The sequence below is a fragment of the Andrographis paniculata genome, unplaced genomic scaffold (assembly GCF_009805555.1).
Source record: "Andrographis paniculata isolate CXL003 unplaced genomic scaffold, ASM980555v1 Contig37END, whole genome shotgun sequence".
Lineage (NCBI taxonomy): Eukaryota > Viridiplantae > Streptophyta > Magnoliopsida > Lamiales > Acanthaceae > Andrographis > Andrographis paniculata.
In genome coordinates this window covers 1,380,746-1,406,622 of record NW_026137570.1, presented here as the reverse complement: position 1 = coordinate 1,406,622, position 25,877 = coordinate 1,380,746, and the positions used below count along the sequence as shown (strand labels likewise).

At 31.2% G+C, this 25,877-nt stretch overlaps 3 protein-coding genes across 3 annotated transcripts; 2 read left to right on the top strand and 1 right to left on the bottom strand.

The window, feature by feature from the left end:
• The first annotated feature begins 3,974 nt into the window (after window positions 1–3,974).
• Window positions 3,975–11,551, top strand: LOC127250391 (monodehydroascorbate reductase, chloroplastic/mitochondrial). The gene is made up of 17 exons (XM_051273668.1): window positions 3,975–4,169; window positions 4,271–4,448; window positions 4,568–4,667; window positions 5,571–5,648; window positions 5,939–6,010; window positions 6,934–7,052; window positions 7,436–7,520; window positions 8,405–8,494; window positions 8,968–9,069; window positions 9,148–9,237; window positions 9,337–9,417; window positions 9,511–9,582; window positions 9,663–9,757; window positions 9,838–9,926; window positions 10,014–10,076; window positions 10,365–10,405; window positions 11,174–11,551. Exons 1-17 carry the CDS (start codon window positions 4,112–4,114, stop codon window positions 11,291–11,293), a joined length of 1,533 nt encoding a protein of 510 aa, XP_051129625.1. The 5' UTR covers window positions 3,975–4,111; the 3' UTR covers window positions 11,294–11,551.
• Window positions 11,552–13,887: 2,336 nt separating this feature from the next.
• LOC127250392 (DET1- and DDB1-associated protein 1) lies at window positions 13,888–17,444 on the bottom strand. Its single transcript, XM_051273669.1, has 4 exons — window positions 17,189–17,444; window positions 15,308–15,368; window positions 14,207–14,268; window positions 13,888–14,138 (listed from the first exon to the last, which is right to left on the bottom strand). Exons 1-4 carry the CDS (start codon window positions 17,261–17,263, stop codon window positions 14,055–14,057), a joined length of 282 nt encoding a protein of 93 aa, XP_051129626.1. The 5' UTR covers window positions 17,264–17,444; the 3' UTR covers window positions 13,888–14,054.
• Window positions 17,445–19,451: 2,007 nt separating this feature from the next.
• Window positions 19,452–25,874, top strand: LOC127250383 (uncharacterized). Its single transcript, XM_051273658.1, has 6 exons — window positions 19,452–19,891; window positions 20,925–21,254; window positions 22,445–22,597; window positions 22,792–23,129; window positions 23,813–24,305; window positions 25,133–25,874. The coding sequence occupies exons 1-6, from the start codon at window positions 19,726–19,728 to the stop codon at window positions 25,594–25,596; spliced, it is 1,944 nt and encodes a 647-aa protein (XP_051129615.1). The 5' UTR covers window positions 19,452–19,725; the 3' UTR covers window positions 25,597–25,874.
• The last annotated feature ends 3 nt before the right edge of the window (window positions 25,875–25,877 follow it).

The window sequence follows — 25,877 nt, the reverse complement described above, 5'->3', positions numbered from 1 at the left end:
TCCCAAAACAAGATTATCATTTCCTAATTTAGTAATTTCACTATCTACTTAACATAATAAATACTCTTTCAACTTACAATATATTACACAAATGTCATTACTTTTATATTACACCATACTAATATGGGTATTTTTGTCTTTTTTACTGCAATTCAATATAATACTAATATTAAAAAATTTACGTGCAAAAAACAAACGTCACTCTTCTAACAGGACGGAAGGAATATTAAGTACAATGATATAAAAATGTAAATTGGCCCTTTGAGGCGTACGGATATAGTAGTAATTAATGCCTACATATATTTAACTGTGTGTTTAAAAAAATAAAATAAAATAAAAAAAAATCACATAACTAGTGTATATTAGTTTTGAGAGTGGCATATGTCAGCATGTAAAGTATATATTTTGATACCAAATAATCTTTGGAACAATTATGAATTAGATATAAAAGTATTTCTAAATGTTTCTATTAAAGAGTCAAGATGAAAAGAAATATTTCATTCCTCCCGTTTTGAGGGTTTTATTTACTTTTTACGTGTTGATATTTGAATATTAATTATTATATCAAAACGTAGTACGAATTAAGAAAAAATTGCAAAAATACTTCAATTAGTGTCTTATAATAATAATATAAGGACATTTGTACACAAAATTATACAAATATAATAATATTTTTAATGTTAAATACAATGACGCAAAAGATAAATGAAACCTTTAGATACAGACGGAGAGAAACTATATTATTATTATTATTATTATGAAAAAGACAGTATTGTCGGCATAGTAAAAACAAATGATACTTGTAGTGCAATACAACTTAAGTTTCAAGGCTTGGCAATCATTTTTTAATTAATACATGTGCATGCATGAATTGTATATCTTCATGTTTTTCTTGTGCCACTAGTATATATATATATATTAGTGTGTATATATATATGTATGTATAGAGAGAGAGAGAGAGAGAGAGAGAGAGGAGAGTGAAAAGGAGATGAAGAAATGATCCACCACCATACTGATTTGAAAATGTGTGAGAAGCTGATTTTGGAAGTAATATGCAAATCATTCTGAAAAACGACACTGCTGCTCTCTCTCCTCTCTCTCTCTCTCTCTCTTTCTCTCTCTCTCTCTAGCAATATATATATATGTATATATATATATTTCAAACCCTACTATACAAATCATCATTAAGCTTAGCTTTAAGGTGGAGCAATTGCCATTTATTATTTAATTCACTAATTCTCTCTCTCTCTTTCCTCTCTCTCTCTCTATATATATATATATGTATATATATATATAGTTGTAAGGCTTACACAATCTCACATCATGCATGTCTCTTCCATACGTATATTCACTCAACAAATCTCTACAATATGTAAATATATATATATATATATATTTCCCCATACCCAATATTAGAGCCCGCAATAAGTCAATTTGTGTTAATTTGTGACGGGTTCACGTCGGGTTGAATATTTTAAATGGGTTAAATAATTCAATCCTAACCCGATTTGTTTATTATTGTGTCGGGTTCGGGTTGACTCGTGTTGACCCGTATACATAATTAAGTCGAATTTCTTGATTTAAATTAAATAATTTTTTGTTGTGTTGTCGTGTTATGTTAGTTTTTATTGATTTGAGCGTAAATTAGGTTGAATTATTTAAAATTAAATTTAGTTTAAATTAATTTATGAGAAAATTATTAAATGATTATTTTAAATATATAATGAATATATTAATCAATATTAATATATTTTAATTGGGTTGTCGTGTTGGGTTCGAGTTGAGAGCCTCAACCCTAACTCGACCCGTTTACTATCGTGTCGAGTTCGTGTCAACCCGTATACATAATCGGGTTGAAATCTTTGACCCAAACTCAATTATTTTGTGTCGGGTTGCGTGTCGGGTCAGTTTTTGCCAGCCCTATCCATTAACGCATTAGTAACGGAATTCTGTCTCTAAAGTTCACGTAGTTTTAACGCAATTCCCTCTCTAATTTCGTCTCTAATGTCATTAGCAACGAAAAAAAATGAAATTAGAAATAAAAAAAACTTTATTACAAAATTGATATTTTTTTTTTTGTAGTGTAAGCATAAGTGTTAATGTAGATACAAATATTTAGGAGAAATATAATTAATAAATAATTAAAAATATATTAATATAATTCATTAGAATATAATACGTGCTAATAATTATTTTGAAAACTGTGTAAATTAAATAGTATAGTACCTCCTCCGTCCTGCCATTTCAATGGGACCTTTCGGGGTTTTGAAGTAAATGAAAAAATAATAGTATTTTATTAGTTAGTTGAAGTGTGTAAGAATTTTTTACATTTTTGCCTTTAACTTTATATATAAAGTAATTGTACGTGTAATCGTATGTTTGTAATTTAAATAAAAGTTAAAAAGAATTTTAGTATTAGTATATAATTATTTTTTCTAAAAAAGTAACATAATACTTTAAAATGAGACAAACAAAAATGATAAAAAATAATACATTGAATTGAGACGGATGAATTTTAAATAAAAAACAAACCCACAATGTAAAACAAAATATGATGGGAGACTGCTGATCACCGGCAAAAGAAATATTAGCAAGATTAGAGACTAATAAAAATGGTGTTTTTTTAAAAAAAAAATTCAAAAAATATTAAATTAAATATACATTTTGAATTTTTTTATATAATATTAAAAACTAATTTTACTTTGAAAAAATCATATCAATTTTTATTCAATTAATTATATATATATAATTTTTAAAATTCTAGTATTATTAATCAGTGATAGTTTTTTCACAATAATAATATCCTATAAAAAATAATTATTTTTCTCACAAAATATTATATTAGTAAATACTTTTTGTCTCAACTCAATATAAGTAGATTAAAAAATAATTAATATTTTCACCATCAGCTAAATTTATGTCTTTTTTTTTCATTTTTTTTTCATTTTTTTGTTTATCCATGAAAATATAGACTTTTTATTTATAGGAAATAATTCTTATACATTCTTTTTATATTATTCAATATTACATTTATTCACAAATATACCACAATTATTTACATATTCAATTTATCAAAATCTTTTCACTTTAATAATTCATGCATATATTTTCCAAAATATTTTTATTTTATGTCACAATCAACGAATATAATATTATATTCATTAAAACTCGAATTCAACCTAAATGAGCATATATTCCGAGGATGAATTGAGTTGTATTTCATTGATTAATTGACTTATATAAGATGATTTTTGACATTTTTTTTTATAGAAATATATGAAGAATAAAAATATTTTTGCAAAAAATAAAGGTGTTTTAGTATTTAAATATATTTACTATTATTTGAAATAGATACTTATAAATATTTTTACTATTATTGGAAATAAATACTTATGTAAAATGTACATTGAGTTGAAATGTACGGATTATCTTTGTTTAATTGTGATCTGAAGTTGATTTAAAATTAGGCGTTACATTGAATTTTAATTTAAATAGTATTATAATATAATATTATATGAATAATATTAATTTGAATTTCAAATCATAACTAAATACATATTTTTTATTTTTTTAATTTTTTTAAAACTCTATTTGTTCTCTTATATATCTTCCTATTGTTTTTAAAATAAATTATTTATATTTTTAATAAAAATGTAATATATTATTTTATCATATAGAATATTTTAAAAAATAATAAAATTTATTTTACTCAAACAACATAATTTATAATTACTCGTAGTAAATTTACAATAAGTGTTGTTTTGACTGTAAAATTTGAATAGTAAAATTTTTAATTTGAATAAATATTTGATAGGATATAAATAGATATTAATATAGTAATATTTTAATTTAATATAATATAAAAATAAAAATCTAATTATATGTTTAAAAAAATAAAATTGAAGAAAAAAACAAATCTTCGTAAAAGCCCAAAACTGTATATGGGCTGATCCATGGAGAAACCCCAAACTGCAATAGCCAGATCGCCGGCGAAATCAGCCGCCGTTGCTGACGTCACTTTCACATTATTCTGCTGCAGTCGCTCACAATCTGGTGTCTCTTGAGCGATGGAAAGGTTCCACCACTTTTTTGCATTAATTAATTGAATCAGATGATCAACCCTAGGTGTACAAGTACATCACGACTCCGCATCACGATGGCCAGTGCAGGTTCAGCCATTTCGCTTCTGCTTTCATTCTTAGTCAGTGATTTTCTTCACATCTCCTACTTTCGATTTCTGGTAGTGATTTATTTTTGTGAGATTTTGTAGTTCGTAGAGCAACAATGGCTAGCAGTTCGAATTTGATTTCGCTGAAGCACGGCCTTTCCCTGTGGTGTCCTCGGATAGCTTCGGGAAATCAAAGCTCTCGGTCTTCTCCTATGGCTACCGCAAGCTTCCCTAGAAGATTTACTGTTTCGGCTGCCTCTTTCGCTAATGAAAACAGAGAGTAATCATTCTCTCCATTTTGATGCCTTTTTGTTTTCGAATAATTGCTGTTGTTGCGTTTTTTTTGCTGCTCTTTCTCATTATATGTATGAATACGTCATTTGGTTTCTGTGATTGTAGATTTGTTATAGTAGGAGGTGGAAATGCGGCCGGTTATGCTGCTCGGACTTTTGTGGATCACGGAATGGCTGATGGAAAGCTTTGCATTGTCTCCAAAGAGGTAGCCCTTCTGCTTAGTTACTGATTGAAATGTTTGTTTTGAATTTGAATTTGTTAGATGGAAAATAAGGTTGGATTCAATGGTTTGAATGAAGAGTAAGTTTTGTATATGATCATGGTTTTGGGTGTGAAGAAGGATCTAAATGTGTAGTGCGGACATGGAGATGAAAACTCAAGTTAATACAGGTGTTTAGGATTTTAATTGATGGAATAAAATAGAGACAGACTGATAATGGTGATCAAGTGTGGTCTATTGTTTATTGGAAACATGGCATGATTAAATAGGGTCGAAAATGGCAGAAAATGTTCAACAAATTCAGCAAATAAAAACACTCGACTGTCTAACATGATAGATGCATTGGACTTTCTTGTGATAGTTGTATACGTGCAAAAGCCTTCGTGTTTTTGTTTTATTTATTCATGAATTTTTAGTAAATATCATATTTGTGCTCTCATGGCTTACACATTTGTAGACTTAACTGCCATATTAGCATTAGCTGCAGGACCGAAAATAATAGATTTTGTATTGGACAGAATGGCTCTATATGTGATGAATCATGAACGCTAAGTGAAGATGGCTATTACATGTCTGCATACAGTCACTTAATTTGTATTGACTATGTGCAAGAGCAATATGCTGAAGTAACCTATTATAATGTTATGATGAGAATTATCAAGTGACTGGCTTTCATGAAAATTATAAAATGATAATGAATCCAACCAGGAAAGTTTGTCAAAAAATATGAATACTAGTGATTTATTAATGAGGCACAGATGGTGAGAGACTTCATTTTGGTGCTAAAAGTGGTTGAATTTATAATGTTCTCTTCTACCTGAATTATGGATCAGGTATAGTAGTCTTCTTCCATTTCCAGAAGTCCTAATTTCTTGTTTACAAGTACAGGCATATGCACCTTATGAGCGTCCAGCATTGACAAAAGGTTACTTATTTCCTTTGGATAAAAAACCAGCACGTCTTCCGGTGAGTATGTATCAAGTTGAAAAAAATTTTGCATTTATTTTGTTGAGCATATTTTTACCTTTTGATATTCTGGTTGCCAAATCATATCTCCCTCCATAAAAAAGCTAAAAAAAAAAAAGGAAAATGTGTTCTCCATTTTATGAAGGACTGTTGTAATGAAATGTATAGACACCAGGACATTTCTAGAATTCCTCTTGAAGGCCCCATTCAGTTCAAAGCATTTTTCATGGCATCTTACTTAACCTTTCTAAGTGTTGATTTTTAAGGATCATTGCTATTTGTTATTTTAGGGTTTCCATACTTGTGTTGGCTCTGGAGGTGAAAGGCAAACACCTGACTGGTACAAAGAGAAAGGAATAGAGGTATCAAAGACCACTTATATTTTTATACTTATAATTCTTCAATGTCACAACAAATGTGGTATCACAGGACATAAGAGTACGTTTGGAATGTAGAAAAGGAAATTGAAATCAAGGGCATAAAGGAATAGAAGTTTGTGTAACATGCAATAAAATAAGATGTGGTTCTGTTTATTTTCAATAATAAAATGTAATAAATGTCAGGTTTTTTATGAAAATTCAAAAACTGTCTTGTTAAAACATTATAAAATTGAAAAAGAAAAAAAGAAAAAGAAAATTGTAACGATATAACAGGAAGGACAATGAACTCTGTGGGTTTAGAAAGAATATTTGTCATCTGGAAACACCATGTGCTTAATGTAATTTTAAAAATTCCTTCATAATTTGTTATTCCAACTCAAATTACACATTAATTGATCTTTTGCGCCCTTAAATAATATATGTATGGCATGGTTGGTCATTGCCTAAGGATTAGATTGTGATGTGGTTTCACTCCTTTATATATTATATTTGGCTCTCATGAAAGTCACAGGTGTCAAGATATTTTAATGTCTATTCTGTCAATGCTCCAATGCCATAGCAATTTTAATTTTAACTTAATTTCGTGGAATTATGTCAACAAATTGAATGATAGATTACATTACATGGTCATTCTGTATGATTATTACATTCAAAATCATCTTTACATAGCAATGCAATTGACTTACTTGATTGTATTTACTGCCTATGATTGGGGTATGTGTGTGCAATTGAAGTTATGTTGGCATATGGTAAGTGAACTTTTGGGAGTTCGGATTGTAGAAGCTACAGAGAAAAATATATTATAGGGCATCATTAGTTTTGTTTATAAAATACCAACCTATTTTGTAAAGCCTTAATTTGATATTATCAGTGGTTTCAAGCTTTCTCTTTTAATCTTTGTGTAGACACTGTATGAAGATCCAGTGGCAAAGATTGACACTGAAAAGCAAACATTGACGACAAATTCAGGAAAGTTACTCAAATATGGATCCCTAATAATTGCTACTGGATCCACCGCCACAAGGTATTTTCACAATTGCTCCACTTCCTGGAGCTTTATCTTATATGCTCAACTGTATCTAATTTTGAGCTGGAGTCATACTTTCCCAGTTTAGATAAATGAACTCTGAGATGCATTATAGAGGAAAACACAACAATGAACTTTGGCATGCCTCGGAAATCTATGCCTCCATAAAGTTGCTATTAAATTGAGGTGACAAGATCAATTCCTTATAAATAATATGAAATTTTACCCCTAGTCTATTTCTATTTGCCACAAGAATATTTAATTCATACTCTATTTTTATTATATAATTATTATAGACAAGTCAATGGTTTTTTGCTTCTGAATTCTGAAGAAATACCTCTCAATATTGAAATAAAGTATCATGTCTCGTTTGGCTTCAGATTGCCGGATAAGATTGGAGGAAATTTGCCTGGTGTTCATTATATTCGAGATGTTGCAGATGCTGATGCACTGATATCATCTTGGGTAATTTATAGTTTGCTTACTCTTGCAACAAATTTTACATTTTTCCTCCCATCAAGTTTAACAGAAGCATACTTATGGTATTGTTATCAGAAACATTATAATCTCTTTACTATGAAGTTAAATATTTATATAAGGAGCTAGAGAACCATTAGCGAACTAAATCCCAAAAGTTTATACAATTATATTGATATCTGTATATATGTACGTTTGTATATCTAGCACAGTAGCTACATAGTCAAGACTGACCCTCAAGATGGGGTGCATATATTGATCATGTCCTATCTCTTTTGTACATTAAGATTGAACACTACATAGAGCAACTTTATTTTCGTACTAAGGTTTTGTTGGAAGATCTAACTCATCTAACTTCTTTCAGAAACTGCTGTATTCATACCATCTCGCATTTTACGTAAGCTATGGTCCTTTAGTCTGCCTCAGCAACCAATTGAGAAAGCTACATTTTGTTCCCTTATCTATGAGAAAAGATTTTCTCCCGTGAAAACACGATATCCTAAAGTAGATTTCCTACCATCCAAACAACTGTTCTACTCTAGACTTGACCATGCCTACAGTACAACAATCCTTATCCAAAAGGCCTTTTAGATTACATAAGATTTGCTTAGTAGAAGCTAATTATTTAAAGTAGATCTCTTTTATGAAAACCTTTGTTTGGATACTGTGTAATCAGCCGAATAATCCTTACATAAGTAAAGGGGTAGATGTAGAACCACTAGGAGAGTAAATCCCTTGAACCTTTATGGTTACATCTATCTATATCTAATACTATTAATATAGACTATATAATCAACCAGTATATTTTCTTTTGATTTCTTCTGTTGCTGATTGAGTTTTGGTGTTTGATGATGCGTGCATACATCTCTCAGGAAAAAGCAAAGAAAGTCGTTGTGGTGGGTGGTGGTTACATTGGTATGGAAGTTGCTGCTGCAGCCGTCGGTTGGAAACTTGACACAACTGTGAGTAACTGTTGGATCTCCTTAGTCATTACTGATCTCAAATCCGATTTAATATCAATGAAATTAATTTATTTCGCTAACATGACAAAATAATTCCATTGTTCTCTAAAGATCTTTCAACAGTCACTATCGATTGTATATAGACTCACGAGTCTCTTAGGTTGTGTTCTTATGTGGTTTTTGCAAAAGGTTTTTACTATTCAGATTTTTTTTTTTCTTCTCAATATATCAAATCAAATCAATTTTTTTTTTTTTTGTATATTATACTAAAAATCTATTTTATATTTAAAATATCGCATCAACTTCTATTTATATCAAATTAAATAACTATTCGAATTCACCTTTTTACTATTCAAAAATCCAAACCCAAAACTTCAAACTCACAAATTAAGGTCTTATGACAGGCTTTTATTAAGTGGATTATGCTTACAGATTGGAAAATAGTAACCCTTTTTATATTTTGGATGGTGTAGGTCATTTTTCCTGAAGAACATGTTATGAAAAGACTCTTCACTCCTTCTCTGGCTCAAAAATATGAAGAACTATACCGAAATTACGGTGTCAAATTCGTAAAGGTCGGTGCTCCGATTTTGCATCCTCTCTAATTTTACTAACAAAATAAGAAACAAGCATGATTTGGTTTTATTTTCCAGGGCACATCTATGAAGAACATCGAAGCTGGATCAGACGGACGTGTAGCTGCCGTCAAACTTGAGAATGGCTCTGTCATCGAAGCTGACACGGTAACTCAAAAGTATTGCAGATTAAAATCCTAATTATTTTTTTCTGGATCGATACGCAGCTGAAAATATATTTATTCAGTCGGGTCAATTTTCATTCAGGTTGTCGTAGGAATCGGAGCAAAACCTGCTGTTAATCTGTTTGAAAGTGTCGGTTTAAATCACACCGTAGGAGGAATAGAGGTGAGCATATAACTCCATATACCGAACTTCTGTAAGCAACACTATCATCCCTAAGCTTATGTTTTAAACATTTCGAAACACTAAAAATTTCAGGTCGATGGGCAGTTCAGAACAAAGATACCTGGAATATTTGCAGTCGGGGATGCCGCAGCTTTCCCCTTGAAGGTATATTTTCAAGAAAACTAAACCAACATTGCCTATTTTATTCAATTCAAATAAGAAACACAATCTTCAAATGTTAACAGATATATGATCGAATCACTCGGGTTGAGCATGTCGACCACGCTCGTCAGTCTGCTCAGCATTGTGTTAAATCCCTACTAACTGCAAACTCCGCCACGTAAGTAGCAGTCGAGTCTCGTTGATTCCTCGCTCTAAAATTTATGCTCGAATTAGCATGTCGGATTTTCCTTGATACAGGTACGATTATCTCCCTTATTTTTATTCTCGAGTATTTGAATACGAAGGAACCCCGAGGAAAGTATGGTGGCAATTCTTCGGGGACAACGGTAATATCATATCCTTTTCTTAGAAAAAAATTCTATTGTGTGTTTTACACTCTATGGATGCTTACTTTTTCTATCTACATGAAACAGTTGGTGAGACTGTCGAAATTGGGAAATTTGATCCAAAAGTCGCGACTTTCTGGATTGACTCAGGTAATCCCGTTTCTGACATGTGGATTTGAAACCTTTTTAATGAAAAATAGATATTAGACGTGATATATATATATATACATCTCTAACACATAGGCTCGGATTACATAAAACAGTCGAGTATCTAATGTGATGTTTTGTGAAAAAAAAAAAAAAATTATTATTATTATTATTTGATCAGATGTGATGTTTTTTCATAAAAATAAATTATTGTTGATGAATAATGTGTGCCCTTGGATGCCAAAAATGGAGTAGCAATCGAGAAACTGAAGGCTCTTTTTACACCTGCAGGAAAACTGAAAGGAGTTCTTCTCGAAAGCGGGAGTCCAGAGGTACAAACTGAATTTTGGCTATGCATATTTATATCTTTTAAACTACCAAAATTAGTACTCCCTTTTCCATTAAAATTAGCTCATCTGAGTCTGGCACGAATATTAAAAGAATAAATATTTTATTATTTTTGAAATTTTAGTTAAAAATTAAAGTAAATAAAGAAAGAGAATATAAGGTATTTGTTGTAAATAAATGTTGAATGGAAGATAATAATTAAATATTGATTTGTTGATTTTGTCAAAATTAATAATGAGATAAGTTTAATGGACGGACTGAAAAAAGAAAGTGAGAATAAATTTGACGAACGGAGAGAGGATCTATTACATGATAGATAGCCAGATCGATTATTCGTGTTGAGGTAGCAATAAAATTATACGACTCTTTCGATATCTGATATATAAATAAAATACTCCCCCCGTCCCATAACAAGGTATTCATTTACTATTTGCTTCATTGTACTTAACATTATATTAGTATTATAAGACATTAATACAAGTATTTTTGTCATTTTTCCTTTATTCGTAATACGTTTTGATATAATACTTAATATTCAAAGATCAACACCTAAAAATTAAATTGATACTTAGTTACGGAAGGGAGGGAGTACGTAGTTTTATAGAAAATCAAAATAGTTGCGTATTAAAGAAAAAAATGAAACCAAATTCCGAAGGAACATAGCAATTTTGACGACAATAATATACTCAATTCTTAACAAGCATTTCCACGATATCTTCGAGTTATTTTGTTTAATACTACCATGGCTGCAGGAGTTTCAACTGCTCCCTAAACTTGCCAGAGATCAGCCTTCCATCGATAAAACGAAGTTGCAGAAAGCATCCACAGTCGAGGAAGCGCTGGATATCGCAAGAGCTTCGCTCGAATCGTAAGTCGAGCTTCGACATTTTCGCGCCCAGTGGTATGTCTCTCTCTTGTAGCTTTGCATCAAAATAAGAAAAAATTTAAACTCTTTTTAATAATGTAGTAATAAATAAGGAAACAAAAAATTCCTAAACTCTTTAAATTTAAAATTCCCTCCTGAATTCCATCTTATAGATACCGAGTTATTTTCATTGTTATAACATGTGAGATGTGTACTTTTAAGTATACGGGGTATTTTCGATTTTTTAAAATATTTTGGAATTTTTATTATTACCTTTGTTCGATAATAGTTGATACATTTTTATTTTAGGTTGTTTCGTGACAGTTTATACATTTTAAATATACTTATTAAATATAAATTAATTTAATTAAAATTTTAATCACTTGCTCATAGAATTCTTAAAAATGTATATATATTTCTCTCTTTTCGATAAATAATTTATTTTCTATATTTAAAACTCTTTATTTTTTATAAAATTAGTTATATTAATCATAAATAAATAAGTATTTTTATTTATTTATATTATTGGTATTCATATTGTATACTCTATTTTGATATAATATTTGAATATATTTTTTCAAAGATTAATTTTATATATATTAATTTTTATTTTAAAAATGCCAATAATATTATTTACATAAAAAATAATAAAATAATATTATAGTATATTGTTATTAACTTATTAAATTTCGAAACAAAAGCAGTATTAGTTATTGAAAATTATAAATATATTATAGAAATTGTAATGTTATAGTGAAATAAATTTTGTTGTTCTTTAGGTGAAGATTGTTTAATGTGATTTATAGGGAAAAAATATTACTCCCTTCGTTCCAAAATAATAATTCAATTTTGCTACTTTCGTTCGTCTCAAAATAATAGTTTTATTTTTATTTTTTAACTAACTCTCGATTTTTTTACAAAACTATTTTAACTTTTTCGTAATAATTACATAAAATAGGACATTTTGATCTTTTATTTTTACATTAATTATTAATATAATATTATTAATGTTTATATTTTTATCGTGCAGAACTAAGTGTGTTTGTTTCACATATTTTGAAGAATTTTTACTATTTATATAATTTTTTCTCCCAAAAAATTAAATTAAACACTTATTTTTAATTTTTTAGACTAAAGTGTACAAATTTCACCGGTGGTTTAGCGAAATTGTGTTAAATCCCTCGTACTTCTAAAATTTTGTCAAATTTACTTATGGTTGTTTAATCTTACCTACAAACGCTCAAAATGTGAATGAATTTCAGAATTTTAATATTTGAACTCCCAAAATTACATTATATTTAGCCTCAACGTCATGTTAATTTTCTCGATTGGCACAGATAAAATATGCAAATAGCTCGTACTTTTATTTCATATAACATATGATAAGTACAAAAAAAAAAAAAACACATGCATTATCTATGTTCATATAGTAACATTGTGTTAATTTTTTACGAACATATGATGTCAACACGATTCAACACCATAACTACTGCCTCAAAATATGTGTGCGCGTGTGTGCATTAAATATATGAATGTCATAGTTTCACATTTTTCAATTTCTTCAGAAAATTAAAAAAATTCAAATAGTAAAAACCAAAAAACTTTCGCCGAAAGAACACATTCTATAATGTCTTGATTGCGATGGACACAGGGGTGAAAAAGGTGATGGTGTTTGGAAAAGTGGACGTTGTGGACATAGTCGTGAAACTACGAAAATGTTGGTACACGCAAATAGAACTAGTCGAGCCTCTAAAGGAGACGAATAATCCGGAGAAGAAGCCCGACAACGACAAGAATGAGAATAAGGGGATAGATTGGAATGAACTATTTGCGTCTTACCTATAAAAAAAATACTATTTTGTATTGCATCAAATACTATTTCAAATTATTTCCAAATTCCAAAATCCGAAAAGCACATTAAACTCTTATCATATTTGCAAATGGTAATCAAATTGTCCAATTGCTTGCCTAGCTTGCAAATTATTAAGTTCAACTAAAAATTTGTACTCGAAAATTAATAGTTATAGATTCTCAAGTTATTATTATTATTATTATTTTTTAAAAGAAACATGGTATAATAAATTTGGACTTAGGGTCGATCTTAGGTCTTAATATGAACCCAAATGGGTTGATTCATTAAAATCGGAACCGTCTTAGCTAGATCCAACTTTTATTTATATTATTACTCTCTTCATTTACTATGATAATAATAATAATAAAATTCTAATATAAAAATAAAATTATTAAAAATTGATAAAAATATAGTATAAGTAGAAAAAAATAATAATAAACTGATTATTATTTATTAATGTAAAGACAATAAAATTATATACAGATAAAATCATTTACTATGATCATCCATAATTTTTTTTTTTTTTTTAAAAAAAGGCATATATTTAATGGACTGAAGGCGTTTATTTTATTTATTTTTCTTCTATATATTCATATTAAGTAATTTAGCCCGCATCGACATAATGCCCAAGCTAGCTTATAAATATTTTAGCCCGGCTTAAAACAAGCCTGAGCCCGTATCTATTTATCGAGGGCCGGGCTGAACCGGCCGGGCTACTTAAGATGCTAACATGAAAAAGACACATCAAATTCTTAACCAACAACTTAACTCCGCTCATATTATACATAACTCTTTTAAGGGAACTTAGCCATGGAGTTCTAAGTCAGAATGCATACACTAACATATATATATATATATATATATCTATAATATATGCAATAATAGCATGTGCAAGGAGATGGATGTAAAAGTGTTCTCACTTGTCAGGATTCGAAGCTCTGGAAGTCTTGGCCGGGCGCTCCGGGGGCAGCTCATCACAGGAAGCTCGCTTCGGTCTTAGCTGCAATTGGAAATGTGTCAATAGTGATCGGAGGAGAGAGAGAAATCGAACTTGTGGTAAGTACAAACCTTATCTTCGGCATTTTGGTAGAAGTGTCTCAATAGGATATTTCTGCCTTCAGGACCGATGACTGGGAATCGTGAAATGAATAGAGTATAAGTGACGAACACAGGCAAAAATTTAAATAGATTTCATTGTTAGAATATTTTATGAGAACTGAAAATTTACATTATTGATCACCAAAACAAGAGGCTACATAGGCATCCTAAAACAGACTCGATGTACTCAAATCTAAATAACATAATATAATGGATATGACCAAATTTAAATATAGTCCTAACAAATCTAAAACTAAATATATAAAATAATGACAATATTTTTAGACAAGAAAAGATAGGATTGCAAGAAGATAAAATCTAATGGTGAGCTTTTTGGGGTGGCGAAGTTTGAACAAATACGTAAATTAGGTGAAATGTAAAAATTTGCTACACTTTACAGGTAAACTTCAATGAGAAATAGATTGCATAGTGATTTTCCTAATTATGACCCTGCAAGGACTTGATAGCAGCAATGTCTTCTACCGAATAAGTTTTTTAAATGTCTACCTGTGTTGTTGGCTAAAAACAAATATACCCACGCCTAAGATCACTTCTAATAATCGAGAAAGCTTATTCGATATGGCAATGGGTGGTAGATAAGCAGAAAGAACAAGTTTTGTCCTCCAAAAAATATTGGGTTTTCAATTTTATTTTCCCACTAAACCATCGACAATGAAGAAACCTTTTGTCTTTAAAATCTATTTTTCATCCAAAAATTTTAAAATAAGAACACCCTAAACTATCCAAAGCAACACAAACAAACACACCCATAACATTAATATCGATTCTACCATTTCTGATCCCATCAATTACAGATATTTCAGTTTGAGACTAAAATGCGACCATTTTACACTCGCACTAATTGACGGAATACACTGCGGAACTTCATATTACCTAACATGGTATGAGTCAATTCCATTTGTTTTGGCATTAAAACTTTTCTTGAATCGAAGTTTTAATGGCATTAAAATTAAAATGTGTTTTTTCACATAGAACCGAGCATGTTACTTTATCACATAGCAGGGAACAAAGAAGCATTACAATTATCCAATATAAGTACAAAGATTTTACCCTGATCAGGAGGTGGGATGGTCCGTTCGTGCGTTGGACAATACGTAACCGGTGTCATCTTCTGGAAATCACAAGCAGCACATAGTTTCAGATTTAGGGAAATAGTTCTAATCAAAATCAAAAGACAAATAGATAGACAACAAGACATAGAAGCAAGCATGAAAGAATCAAAACAGCTCTAGTAATAAATTAGTAAAAGTTTTTTTATAAACAATCAGCGTGTCATTGCTTCTGCTGTTGGAGAAATAATTTGAACACAATCACACATTGAGTTCTAACTTCCGAATGAAGCATAAGATGCAACACTGCTGCAGATTAGTCAAATAATCTACAAAGGCATAAGCAGATAATAGGCGTATAATAAAAAGCAAAACAACAAAATGTAAATGATCAAATGTTTTCAAACGCTGGTATAAAATTCAAGTTCTAAGATGTAATCATTTCATCTCTACAGATAAGATTCTTCCCGTTTCATTTTCTATGACTGTTTAACTGAGATCCTCTTTCTTCTTGTAAAACAGCTATGCTTCGCCTACAATATCCCATTTACTTTTAAAAGAGATTCAGTGAAATCAGTTATTAAATGAAAATTCAGAACCTTGGAATTTATGGCCAGCAACCTGTATAGTGATTGCTCTTGAGAGCGGCATGGTTTCAGCTCTGCCAAATTATTAGAAATCGGACTGAAGTGGCTTTGAATTGCATGCCTCAGCACAAACTTTAGCCACAAACAGATTTTAAAAAGAAAAAAACAAAGGATATAACCTTTTTTTTTTTTTTTTTTTTAAGTACATTCACATAGCCAACCAAATATGCTAAGAACATCTATACATTCACTGAATTGATTATAAACAGGATGTTTTACAGATGTATTGTTTGTTAGTCTTTGATGTCCAGGATTAACGAGAATGCTAATATTATTCAAACAAACACAAAGTTCAATTGTAACCAAATGAAACAAGAAAACCGAGGTAGCTAGATTCTCCATTTAATCCCCAAAGATGAGTATTAGCATTAAACCTTTTTCCACATGTACCACACACAGCCACAACTTCAATAACCAGAAAAAGATCTAAATGAAGAAAAAAGGGGTTGGGAACTCATAAATTTGCCCCTTCCAATGTTTGAAAGGATTTTATTCTCTAATTATTAAGCCATATGTCAAGAAATATCCAACATGTGGACAATGGGATCAAATGCAAAAAATTTGAAACCGATGATGTAGATGAAACTAGCATTGGCTACCACATTTGTCAAAATATGATTCTCAACAATATACGATAAATGACTATTGACACAACAAGAACCAGTTGGTCATCTAGAATGGATCTCAATAGCATACATCATGTATGATTACTTCAAACAAGCAACCAAATAGCACAAACTGAAATCCATGGAAACAATGATCTTTTTCGATTATATACATGTAAAGTTCGAAACACATACACCTAATGCTACAATCAAATTCCAGGAAGAGAGCAACATCAACAAAACACAATTCACTAATCTAGATTTCATCAAAACCCTAACTTTCAATCACTAAATCCTCTTTGTAAACTCCAAAAGAATTAAAAACTAGAACAGCATAGTATATTAGTGATCTATTTGAAGAATCCACTACCCCATGGCATTGAACTTCTCAAATCTCACCACCACAGATGCTATCTATGCTGCAATCGCAAAATCCAAACACCAAATCCATAAACCACAATTCAGAAACCGTCTAGTTTGCATCCTTATCAAATAATTCCAACACAACACAGAGCAATCACCAATACAGAAACTACTTTTAAAAAATGTTAAATGAATCCACAGAAATCCCCCAAAAATTCATCAGAATCGTCAATCAAATAAAAAAACAGTAGCGCACGCCATATATACCGATGGATTGGAAGGATCATTGGGCTTGAACTGGCTGAAGTTGTGCGGATTGAACGAAGGCCAGCTCTCGAGCATTGAATCATCTAGAAATCAAACAATGCGAATCGCGAACAATCTAGAAAGCCCGTTCACGCAGTCGGCAGGATTCACAATACCAATACGCCACCATATATATATATATAGAGAGAGAGAGAGAGAGAGAGAGAGAGAGAGTGTAGAGAGGGAAAGGGTTGCGGATGAATATGCTATGACAGAGGATGGAGCTGGGCAAGTGCATATTCTCAAAAAGCACACCAAAAATCACCCACCATTTTTACCGATGGGTGAAAATGAAGCTGTAATTCTTTTTACCGATGGCGGAAAATGAAGCTGTAATTTCTCGTGGTTTCTTTTCTTCTTCTTGAGCCAATGTTTTTATTCCCTCCCTCCTCTCATTAGGGTTTGTTAGATTAATATTTTATTATTATTTATTTTTTTAATTATCTTTTTGATTTGTGATACCATATTTAAAATAAAAATATTTAATTAATTAATATAATAAATTGAGATATTATCTTATTTTATTTTATGGGAATGATATTGTTAATAAACTTAAAATAATATTTAAGATATATTGGATTTTTCATGTGTATTTAAGTATATTAATATTTTATAGTGTTACGGGGGTGTTTGTTTGGAGAATTGGATTGGATTTATACTATTCATTCAATTTTTTACCTCCAAAAATATCAAATCAAACACTTATTTTTTATTTTTTATATTATACGAAAAATCAATTTTACATTCAAAACATTCTATCAACACCTATTTATATCACATCATACAACTATTCAAATTCAAAATTTTTACTATTCAAATCCCAATTCAAAATCCAAACCCCCAAACAAACACAATAAAAGAGTGTAAAACTTATTTGTTTTGTAAAACAATTTTAAAAAAAAAATTTATATGTAAAATATAAAAAATTCTTTATGTGATATAAAAATAATAAATATACATAATATATTGTTTTTTTTAAAAAAAAAATATACATTATAGAAAAACACACACAAAAAAAAAAGTTGCACTCAAATTTTATCCTTAATATTAGTGGGATTAAAAGGAATATCAAAAGTAGGGATATTACTAAAAATAATATAATAAATATTTTTTATTTTGACATATGGAAATTGCAAAATTGATATCGATTTGGATGGATAGAATATTTTGTGTTAATATATATATATATATTATATTTTTAGTATTCTCTTGATCAGAAGCAATATTTGAATTTCGGGATTGAATTTATTTTTTTATAAATGTCTTTTTTATGTTATATATATTAGAAATTACACATTGGTAACATAAAAATATTTTTGAAATTAGAACATTTAAGTCCAAATAAATAAGAAGATTAAAAAAATATAAATATTTTACATAAAAGATAAGAGCACAATTTTGAATATTTAAGTAAAAAATAAAGAAAATAAAAATAAAATGATATTGATATTTATTATAAATAACTATTGAATATTGGTAATAATTAAAAATTTATTTTGTCAAAATTAGTAAAAGATAAATTCAAACGAAGAAATATATGTATATTAGTACACAATTTGTTTATTTAGTGTTTTTATTTTAATTTTTTATGTAAATTATAAAAATTTGTTTATTTAGTGTTTTGATTTTAATTTTTTATGTAAATTATAAAAAAAATAATATTTTATTTTGAATATTTACTATAAAAAATATATCTATATTGAAAAAAAATGTGAACAAACAAAATTAATCGTTAAAAAAAATTAAAAGAAAATGAACTAATCATTATATTGAAATATTGAATAATAAAGTGTGTTTGTTTGGGGAATTGGATTGGATTTATACTATTTATCCAATTTTTTTCCCTAAAAAATATTAAATCAAACACCTGTTTTTCATTTTTATATTATACTAAAAATTAATTTAACATTCAAAATATCACATTAACACCTATTTATATCACATCATACAATTATTCAAATTCAAAATTTTTACTATTCAAATTCCAACTCAAAATCCAAACCCTCAAACAAACACACCCTAAATTAAAAAAATTTCCGATTATTAAAAGAGGTAAAGTCGTGGTTGTAGGGGCAGAAGATTTGAACTTAAAGTCGCGTTTTAAAAACAGCGCTACAAGAGTAAAGAATCTTCCGAGTCACGTGACCGGCGCGTGACATCGCCAATGCTCCGATGCCCACCATCCGGATTTCTCCTTTTCCCGAAAACTATAAATACCTTCTTCTTTTCGCCCCCATTTCTTGTTTCGTGCCCTAGAATCTGTGTTCCTAGCCGCAACATGCTGCCCAGGCCTCAGTTCTCCATTTCGCCCAGCAAATCTCTCCCCAAATCTGGATCTTTCGCTTCTTCTGCTCTCCATCTGGCGGTGAATCGTGTGAATTCTGCTCGTTTTTGACAGACTTGTCGGTGTATTTCGAGGTTCATGATTTTTTTTCGTTGAGATGGTTGTATTGTCAAATTTGTTTGGGTTTATGGTGAAGCGGAGTTTTTGAGGGCGAATGGAATCGGCGGTGAAGGTAGCTCTACCTGCGGCGGTTGCGGAGGCGAGGCTCACGGGGTCAGCGGAGGGTTTGGGCGGCGGCGGCGGCGGCGGCGGCAGTGATGTTGTGGTGCGGGAATTACGGCTTCATAAGGAGGATTTGTGCAGCCTGGGGGGTAAAAAAGGTTGTTTGACATTATTATTTTCTGTGTTGAAGTATTTACTCATTGTTTTACGTATTACCGGTTGTTTAGGGTTGTGTGAGATCTCTGGTTGTGAGAGCGTTCTGTTGCTTGTTGTTGATTTTTTATAGACAGAATTTTGAATTTCATTTTTCGATTCATGATCTCTGCAGATGCTTGAAACGCTGTCAGTGGCCTTTTTCGCCTGGTTGCTTTTGTTAATGAATTTGTTAATTTACAATTGCGTCTTCTCAGTGGATCTATAAATATGTGATTTAGTGGTTATTAGAAGCGAGATTACTCTGAATGCTTTTGAATGTAAAGTGGCAGTTGATTACATTTTTGGCATCATCATTATCTTAACCTTTTGGGAAACCAAAAATGAGTTCCTTGGAATATTTAGGTTTGTTGTTTTCCAGTTGGCTGTGGTTCTACACAGATTCTGAACAATTCGAACTGTTGGTGTGACTGTGTAAGGATAGTCGGGGGCTTAAATATGCTAAGATGGTAGTAAATGCATGCGGTTGTCAAGTAGATGAGCAGTGACTGTTTTGTTTATTCTTTTCCTGCATGAAGTTAATTATTACATGGTAGCTTAGTAGGGGACTTATTTAAGCTTACAGTCTACTACTGCTTTATTTTGAATCTATGAGTCTCTCGTCTGGCGATGTGCCTTTTATGTTTGGCCTATTTATTGTGGAGCTATTGAAATTTAGTGTTGTAGAGAACCTTTTACACTATGATCTTGTGATACAATCTCAATCTAATAAATCTCTAGATTTTGTTGCCCATATTCAGAAAGTTATATTAGCTTCTAATTATGATTATTCCATCGATAATAAATTGTCAATATGCATTTATCGCTCTTCTTTGAATCCTTAACTACAACAAATTATGGAGATTTATTTATTTATTTTTTCCTTTTTGTCCATCTTGATCCATGTGACAAAGGCATCTAATTATTCGATGTTGTTTCAGTTTCTCTATGTCCCACAATACTAACATGTGTGAAAAATTTTAATTGTTTCACATTTAGACGATGTTCATGCTGCTAATGCCTCAGAACCTCCTGCTTGGCACAAGATTTCCAATCCTGAATTACGTGTGGAAGTATGTCGACCCTCTGACAGCATGCACAGTAATGATGCATCCAATGATCATGGCCTTCAGACCATGAATCCTCATTCTTCAGATAAAGATACCAAACCTCTACTGCAGAAATCTTGTAAAGTAATAAAGTATAATAGTGGGTACAATAAGAAATCAGGTGTAATACAGATGGAAGGTTGTAGAAGTAAAACTGGGCAGGATGAGACTGTAGTTTCTCCTGAGCTAGCTTCACCACCAGTAATCTCTAACATTTCAGGTACAATGCTATACTGCAAAAAGATAATTTTGTTGATTGAAAATTGTCATTAGCTCTTTTAATTTTTCAAGGTTCTTTGTCACGATAAATTTCCATTCAGTTAACAATCAGTGTTCGTTCTTGATACCTACCTTAGAGGAATGTGATTCCATTGTACTTGGTATAATTGAGATACATCTATGATTTTTGGTTTTTCCATTTTCCCACTAGGTGTGATCTTTTAAATATTATGGTTTTTAAGGAATTGATATTTGAACTTTTTCAGTGTCTGACCTTTTCTAGATTCTTATAGGGATTGGTCATAAGTCATTTTTAACCCTGAAGATTTCAAATATCAATTTAGATCCAGCATAACTGTTTTTTAGTCCATTCTATTGGAGAAACTTAATTTAAATATGAGATTAAGACTGATTAACTAACATCATTTAATTTCAAACTAGAATTCTGTTTGTTTGGGGGATTGGACTTTAAATACACTATTCATCCCATTTTCCCCCCCAAAAACATCAAATCAACTACCTATTTTTCATTTTTTATATTATACTAAAATTCAATAATTTTACATTCAAAACATCACATCAACACTTATTTATATCACATCATACAATTATTCAAATTCAAAATTTTTACTATTCAAATCCCAACTCAAAATCCAAACCCCCAAACAAACAATGTACTAGGGTGGATATTTACCTATTTTGTGGAAGATACAAATGTCATTTAAGTATTGATCTTGTGAAGCTGCTCTAGCAAATATTGTTGCTTTTATAAAACTCCAGTTTAATAGTCAGTTTTTAAGCTGCTTGGCTGATAGTTGGCCTGGATTTTGTTTACACAAATGAGAGTAACATGGTAATCAATTGCACATGTGAAGTACCATGAATCTCAGAACATAGACTAGATGCTTGGTTTTTGGTCATATCTTTTTTCTTCAAGGTCCACAGCCTTGTGTTGCTAATGACAAACTGCACAGCGACTCAATTGTGCTCAGAGCAGATGGATAAAGTTGCTTATCTATTTCTGAGGGGAAAAATGTGCTACAGACGAGTTTACTTTGTGTTTTGAAAAGCTTACACTGATAATTATTGACATTAGTTGATTTGGCCTTGCTGCTATGTTTTTTGGTTTCCACAATATTTCTCATTAATCATTATACAGTTCTAATATGGCTTCTCTATATTTTGTTTTAGAAAAACATCAAATGGCTAAGCAAAAAAGTTCAACCAGTAGGCGTGGGGATAAACGAATTGGTAAAGTTAAACAGAAGACCAAATCTGACACATTGTCACTGAAGAATGGCTTGGTTGCTTTCAATTCAGCTGCTGGAGGAAGTAACTTTTTTGGTATGTAATGATTCCCTTCTGCCCACTTGTGATTTATATGAATACTGTACTCTATAACTTACGTATTCTTTTGCATTCCTTACGTAATTGAAATACTGAAGGAATAAGGATGGTTGTTTCAAACAGCCCTTTTATGCTTTTCCTTTTCCTTTTTTATCGTGAAAACATTTTTGTGACTGTTGAGACTCTTTCAGGAATGTATGGTTTAAAGCCTGATGTTGTTGACATCACCAAATATGCCAGTGAGCAGCCTTTAGATGTGCTACTTCACGGAAATTACACCTGTCTCAGTTCTGGCAAAGACAGAGGAAAAACATCTTCCGATTCAAACAATAATCTTTTGCAGTCAGTTAGGAAGGCATGGTCTATCATTCAACCTCGGAAGGTCTATACAGTTCAACTTGGCTCAGAGACTGATAGCAGTAGTATCCAAAATTTTTCTTCCAGCATGGTTTTAGATAATTCTGAAGAAATCCAACCTGAGTGTGACAAAGTAGAGAATTGTGTTGCTGATCCACCTTCTTCTGACCCGGTATGTCTTTATTTTAATTTGTTACTTATTTATTATTTATTTATTTATTGTGTTTGTGCTATATACACATATATATGTGTTCAAAGTTGGAGGCAATTAGTGGAAGCTTTGGTCTTACATTTCATTCTTATAAATGGAAAAAGGAGAAACGTTATAGGTTTATTTGATTATTGTCTTGTGTGTGTTTTCAATATAAATAGTAATGAATAGTTTTTGTATTTTTATCTTGCTGATTCATAAATTTTAAATTTAATATTAATTAATGATTAGATGTTACCAATAGTGATGTGTATGAATTCATATGTTGTAAACCTATGTAGCTTCCAAGATTTGAAATTGAGTATGGGAAAGTTGAGTGGTATGTGAATTTTGAGTATTTGTGTAAACATAAGAGGAAAAGTATGTTATCACTTCTATGGGGAAAGGGATAGCAAAAAATAAAAATTATAACAAGAATCTCCAAAGACAAGTAAATCTTATTCATCGCAATTGTGATTAATATGTTATGCTGTCTTTGTAAACAACCTTTAGATGTGTGGATGGGGAACCACACTAACTGCTGGTAAATGTGGTCAAATTTTCATTATGTCGCATTAATCCAAATGTTTCAAGAATCAAGCAGGGGAAAATATTTGTCTAATTTATTTTGGTTTTTGAATTAATGAATTGAAATTGTTTTGAAGGTTCAAGAATCCGATAGCAATATCAAAAAGTTCAACTTGGCCGAAACCTCACTGTACCAACCTAAAGATATGCTGGATCATATTGTGCTTCCTTCCCCAAAGGATTTGGATTTATTACTCTCAGAAACCATTAAAACAAGTACACCAAAAAATAGCACTGATGCTCGTTCAGTTAAACCAATATCAAACCGAACTGGCCTGCCGCCGTTTTCTTGGTCTACTTCTTTTTCTGCAAATAGCAAGTTGGGTTCTGAAGCTATGAAGTTATCCTTAAACCGAGCAATTTGCCAAGGTGGATGGTTGAAGGTTAATAATTCCCCTGCTCTGCACAAGGATGTTGTTAATTTACTGGAGGGCTTTGAATCCCTGAGTTTTAACCAGACTTTAGTTCCTTCATTTACGCCTACATCTGATCGCCGGGAGTGTGAAATTACTCGAATTGAACGGGCTTTATCCACCTCCAGTGTGTGCTCGACCTCAAAGGCTTTTACAGGTAACATGGTCTAGTTTGGAAGCAATTATTTATTTTTTACCTTTTCTGTCATATCCCATTAACTTTGCGTCATTTTTCTTTTACCTCTATGCGTACTTATATGACTTTGTAGTTAGGAATTATTGTTTTTAACTCATTCATATATATGCCAGCCTTATTTCATTAGAGGTTCTCGAAACTTTAAAATATTTAACCCAACCTGCCTCGTTTACAAGATTGGAAATAGAGTTATTTTCCATAATAAGAACAACCAATTTTGTAGTTTTGTACTTGTGGGAATTAACAACGAATGACTTTGCATAGTTGATAATGTGTCCCCTTTTGCATGTAACGAATACTTTTAATTGTAAAATCCCATTAATAGAAACTATACAATGTGACAAAACCTAATTATTTATGCTACGAATTGCTCGTCCAGAGTAATAGATAGTTGTTAGTTGTTATGAGTGGTTAGGTTTATACAGTATGTGTGTTTACTTGTAAGATTATGGTTTTTAGTTTTGGTTTTGAATAATAAAATTTTGAATTAAAATAGTTGTTTGATGTGATATAAATATATATTGATGTGATGTTTTGAATGTAAAATTTAATTATAGTGTAATAAAATAAATAAAAAATGAGTGTTTGATTTGATATTTTTGGAAAGAATAGTAAATCCGACTAGTAAACAGAGCTATGTGATTGAGCAAATATGACCCTTTGCCTGCTCTAGGGAGTTTGTCGACAATTTTATCTAATCATAAAAACATTTTGGCATATCCAGCTCCTATTTTTTAATGTTTCTTATTAACTCCTCGTCTTAAACTTTTTGTCGTCGTCTACATCAGACGACTACTCTCAGGTGTGCTCTGCCGCTCGAACACTCCTCGACTTATCCTCACACTCGAACGGTCTAAACCCCTGTTCGACCACAAAGTCCCTGAAAAGACCGGCGTGGATGGCCATGAAAGCCAAATCAAAAGTAATCGAGCGACCTAAACCATTCTTTAATCCCCCAAAACCGACAATCCGATCCACCATTCCAATAAAAGCTCCGGAAGACGGCTTTCCTTCAAAGAAACCCAGACCCTCCTCGGACATACCCGATCGTTATACCGAACCATCGAGAAAGGGAACAACACTACACTGGCCCATCAAATCGCCGCCCGGGAAGCTCTTCAGGGACTCGAATAAGTCAGGTACGGATGCTTATCCTCCCAACCTCGTTAAAAAATCTATTTCGATGAAACCACCTAGGTTCGCGGAAAGGCCACCCGGCCATGGCAGTTTGCAGAAGTTCAGGAAGCTATAATAGCTGTGAATCGACGATCATCTCGTCTAATCTATATTGTATAAACCCGAGAGGCGCCCCTCCCCATTCGTTTGATGTTTGTTTCATGTTTTAAATTTATTGTCGTCGCGTGTTTGGCGCCGTGTACAATTTGGTAGATCTTTTTGTACAGCCTTTGGTTCGTGTTCTGTGTAAAGCGTCAGTGTTTGTAATATTTCCTGCGCGACGTTGTTCGTGTTGTACCGTTGTTACTTTGTACCATTGTAAGACGGGTAGCCTGCCCTTCGAGCGGCCGGGAATTT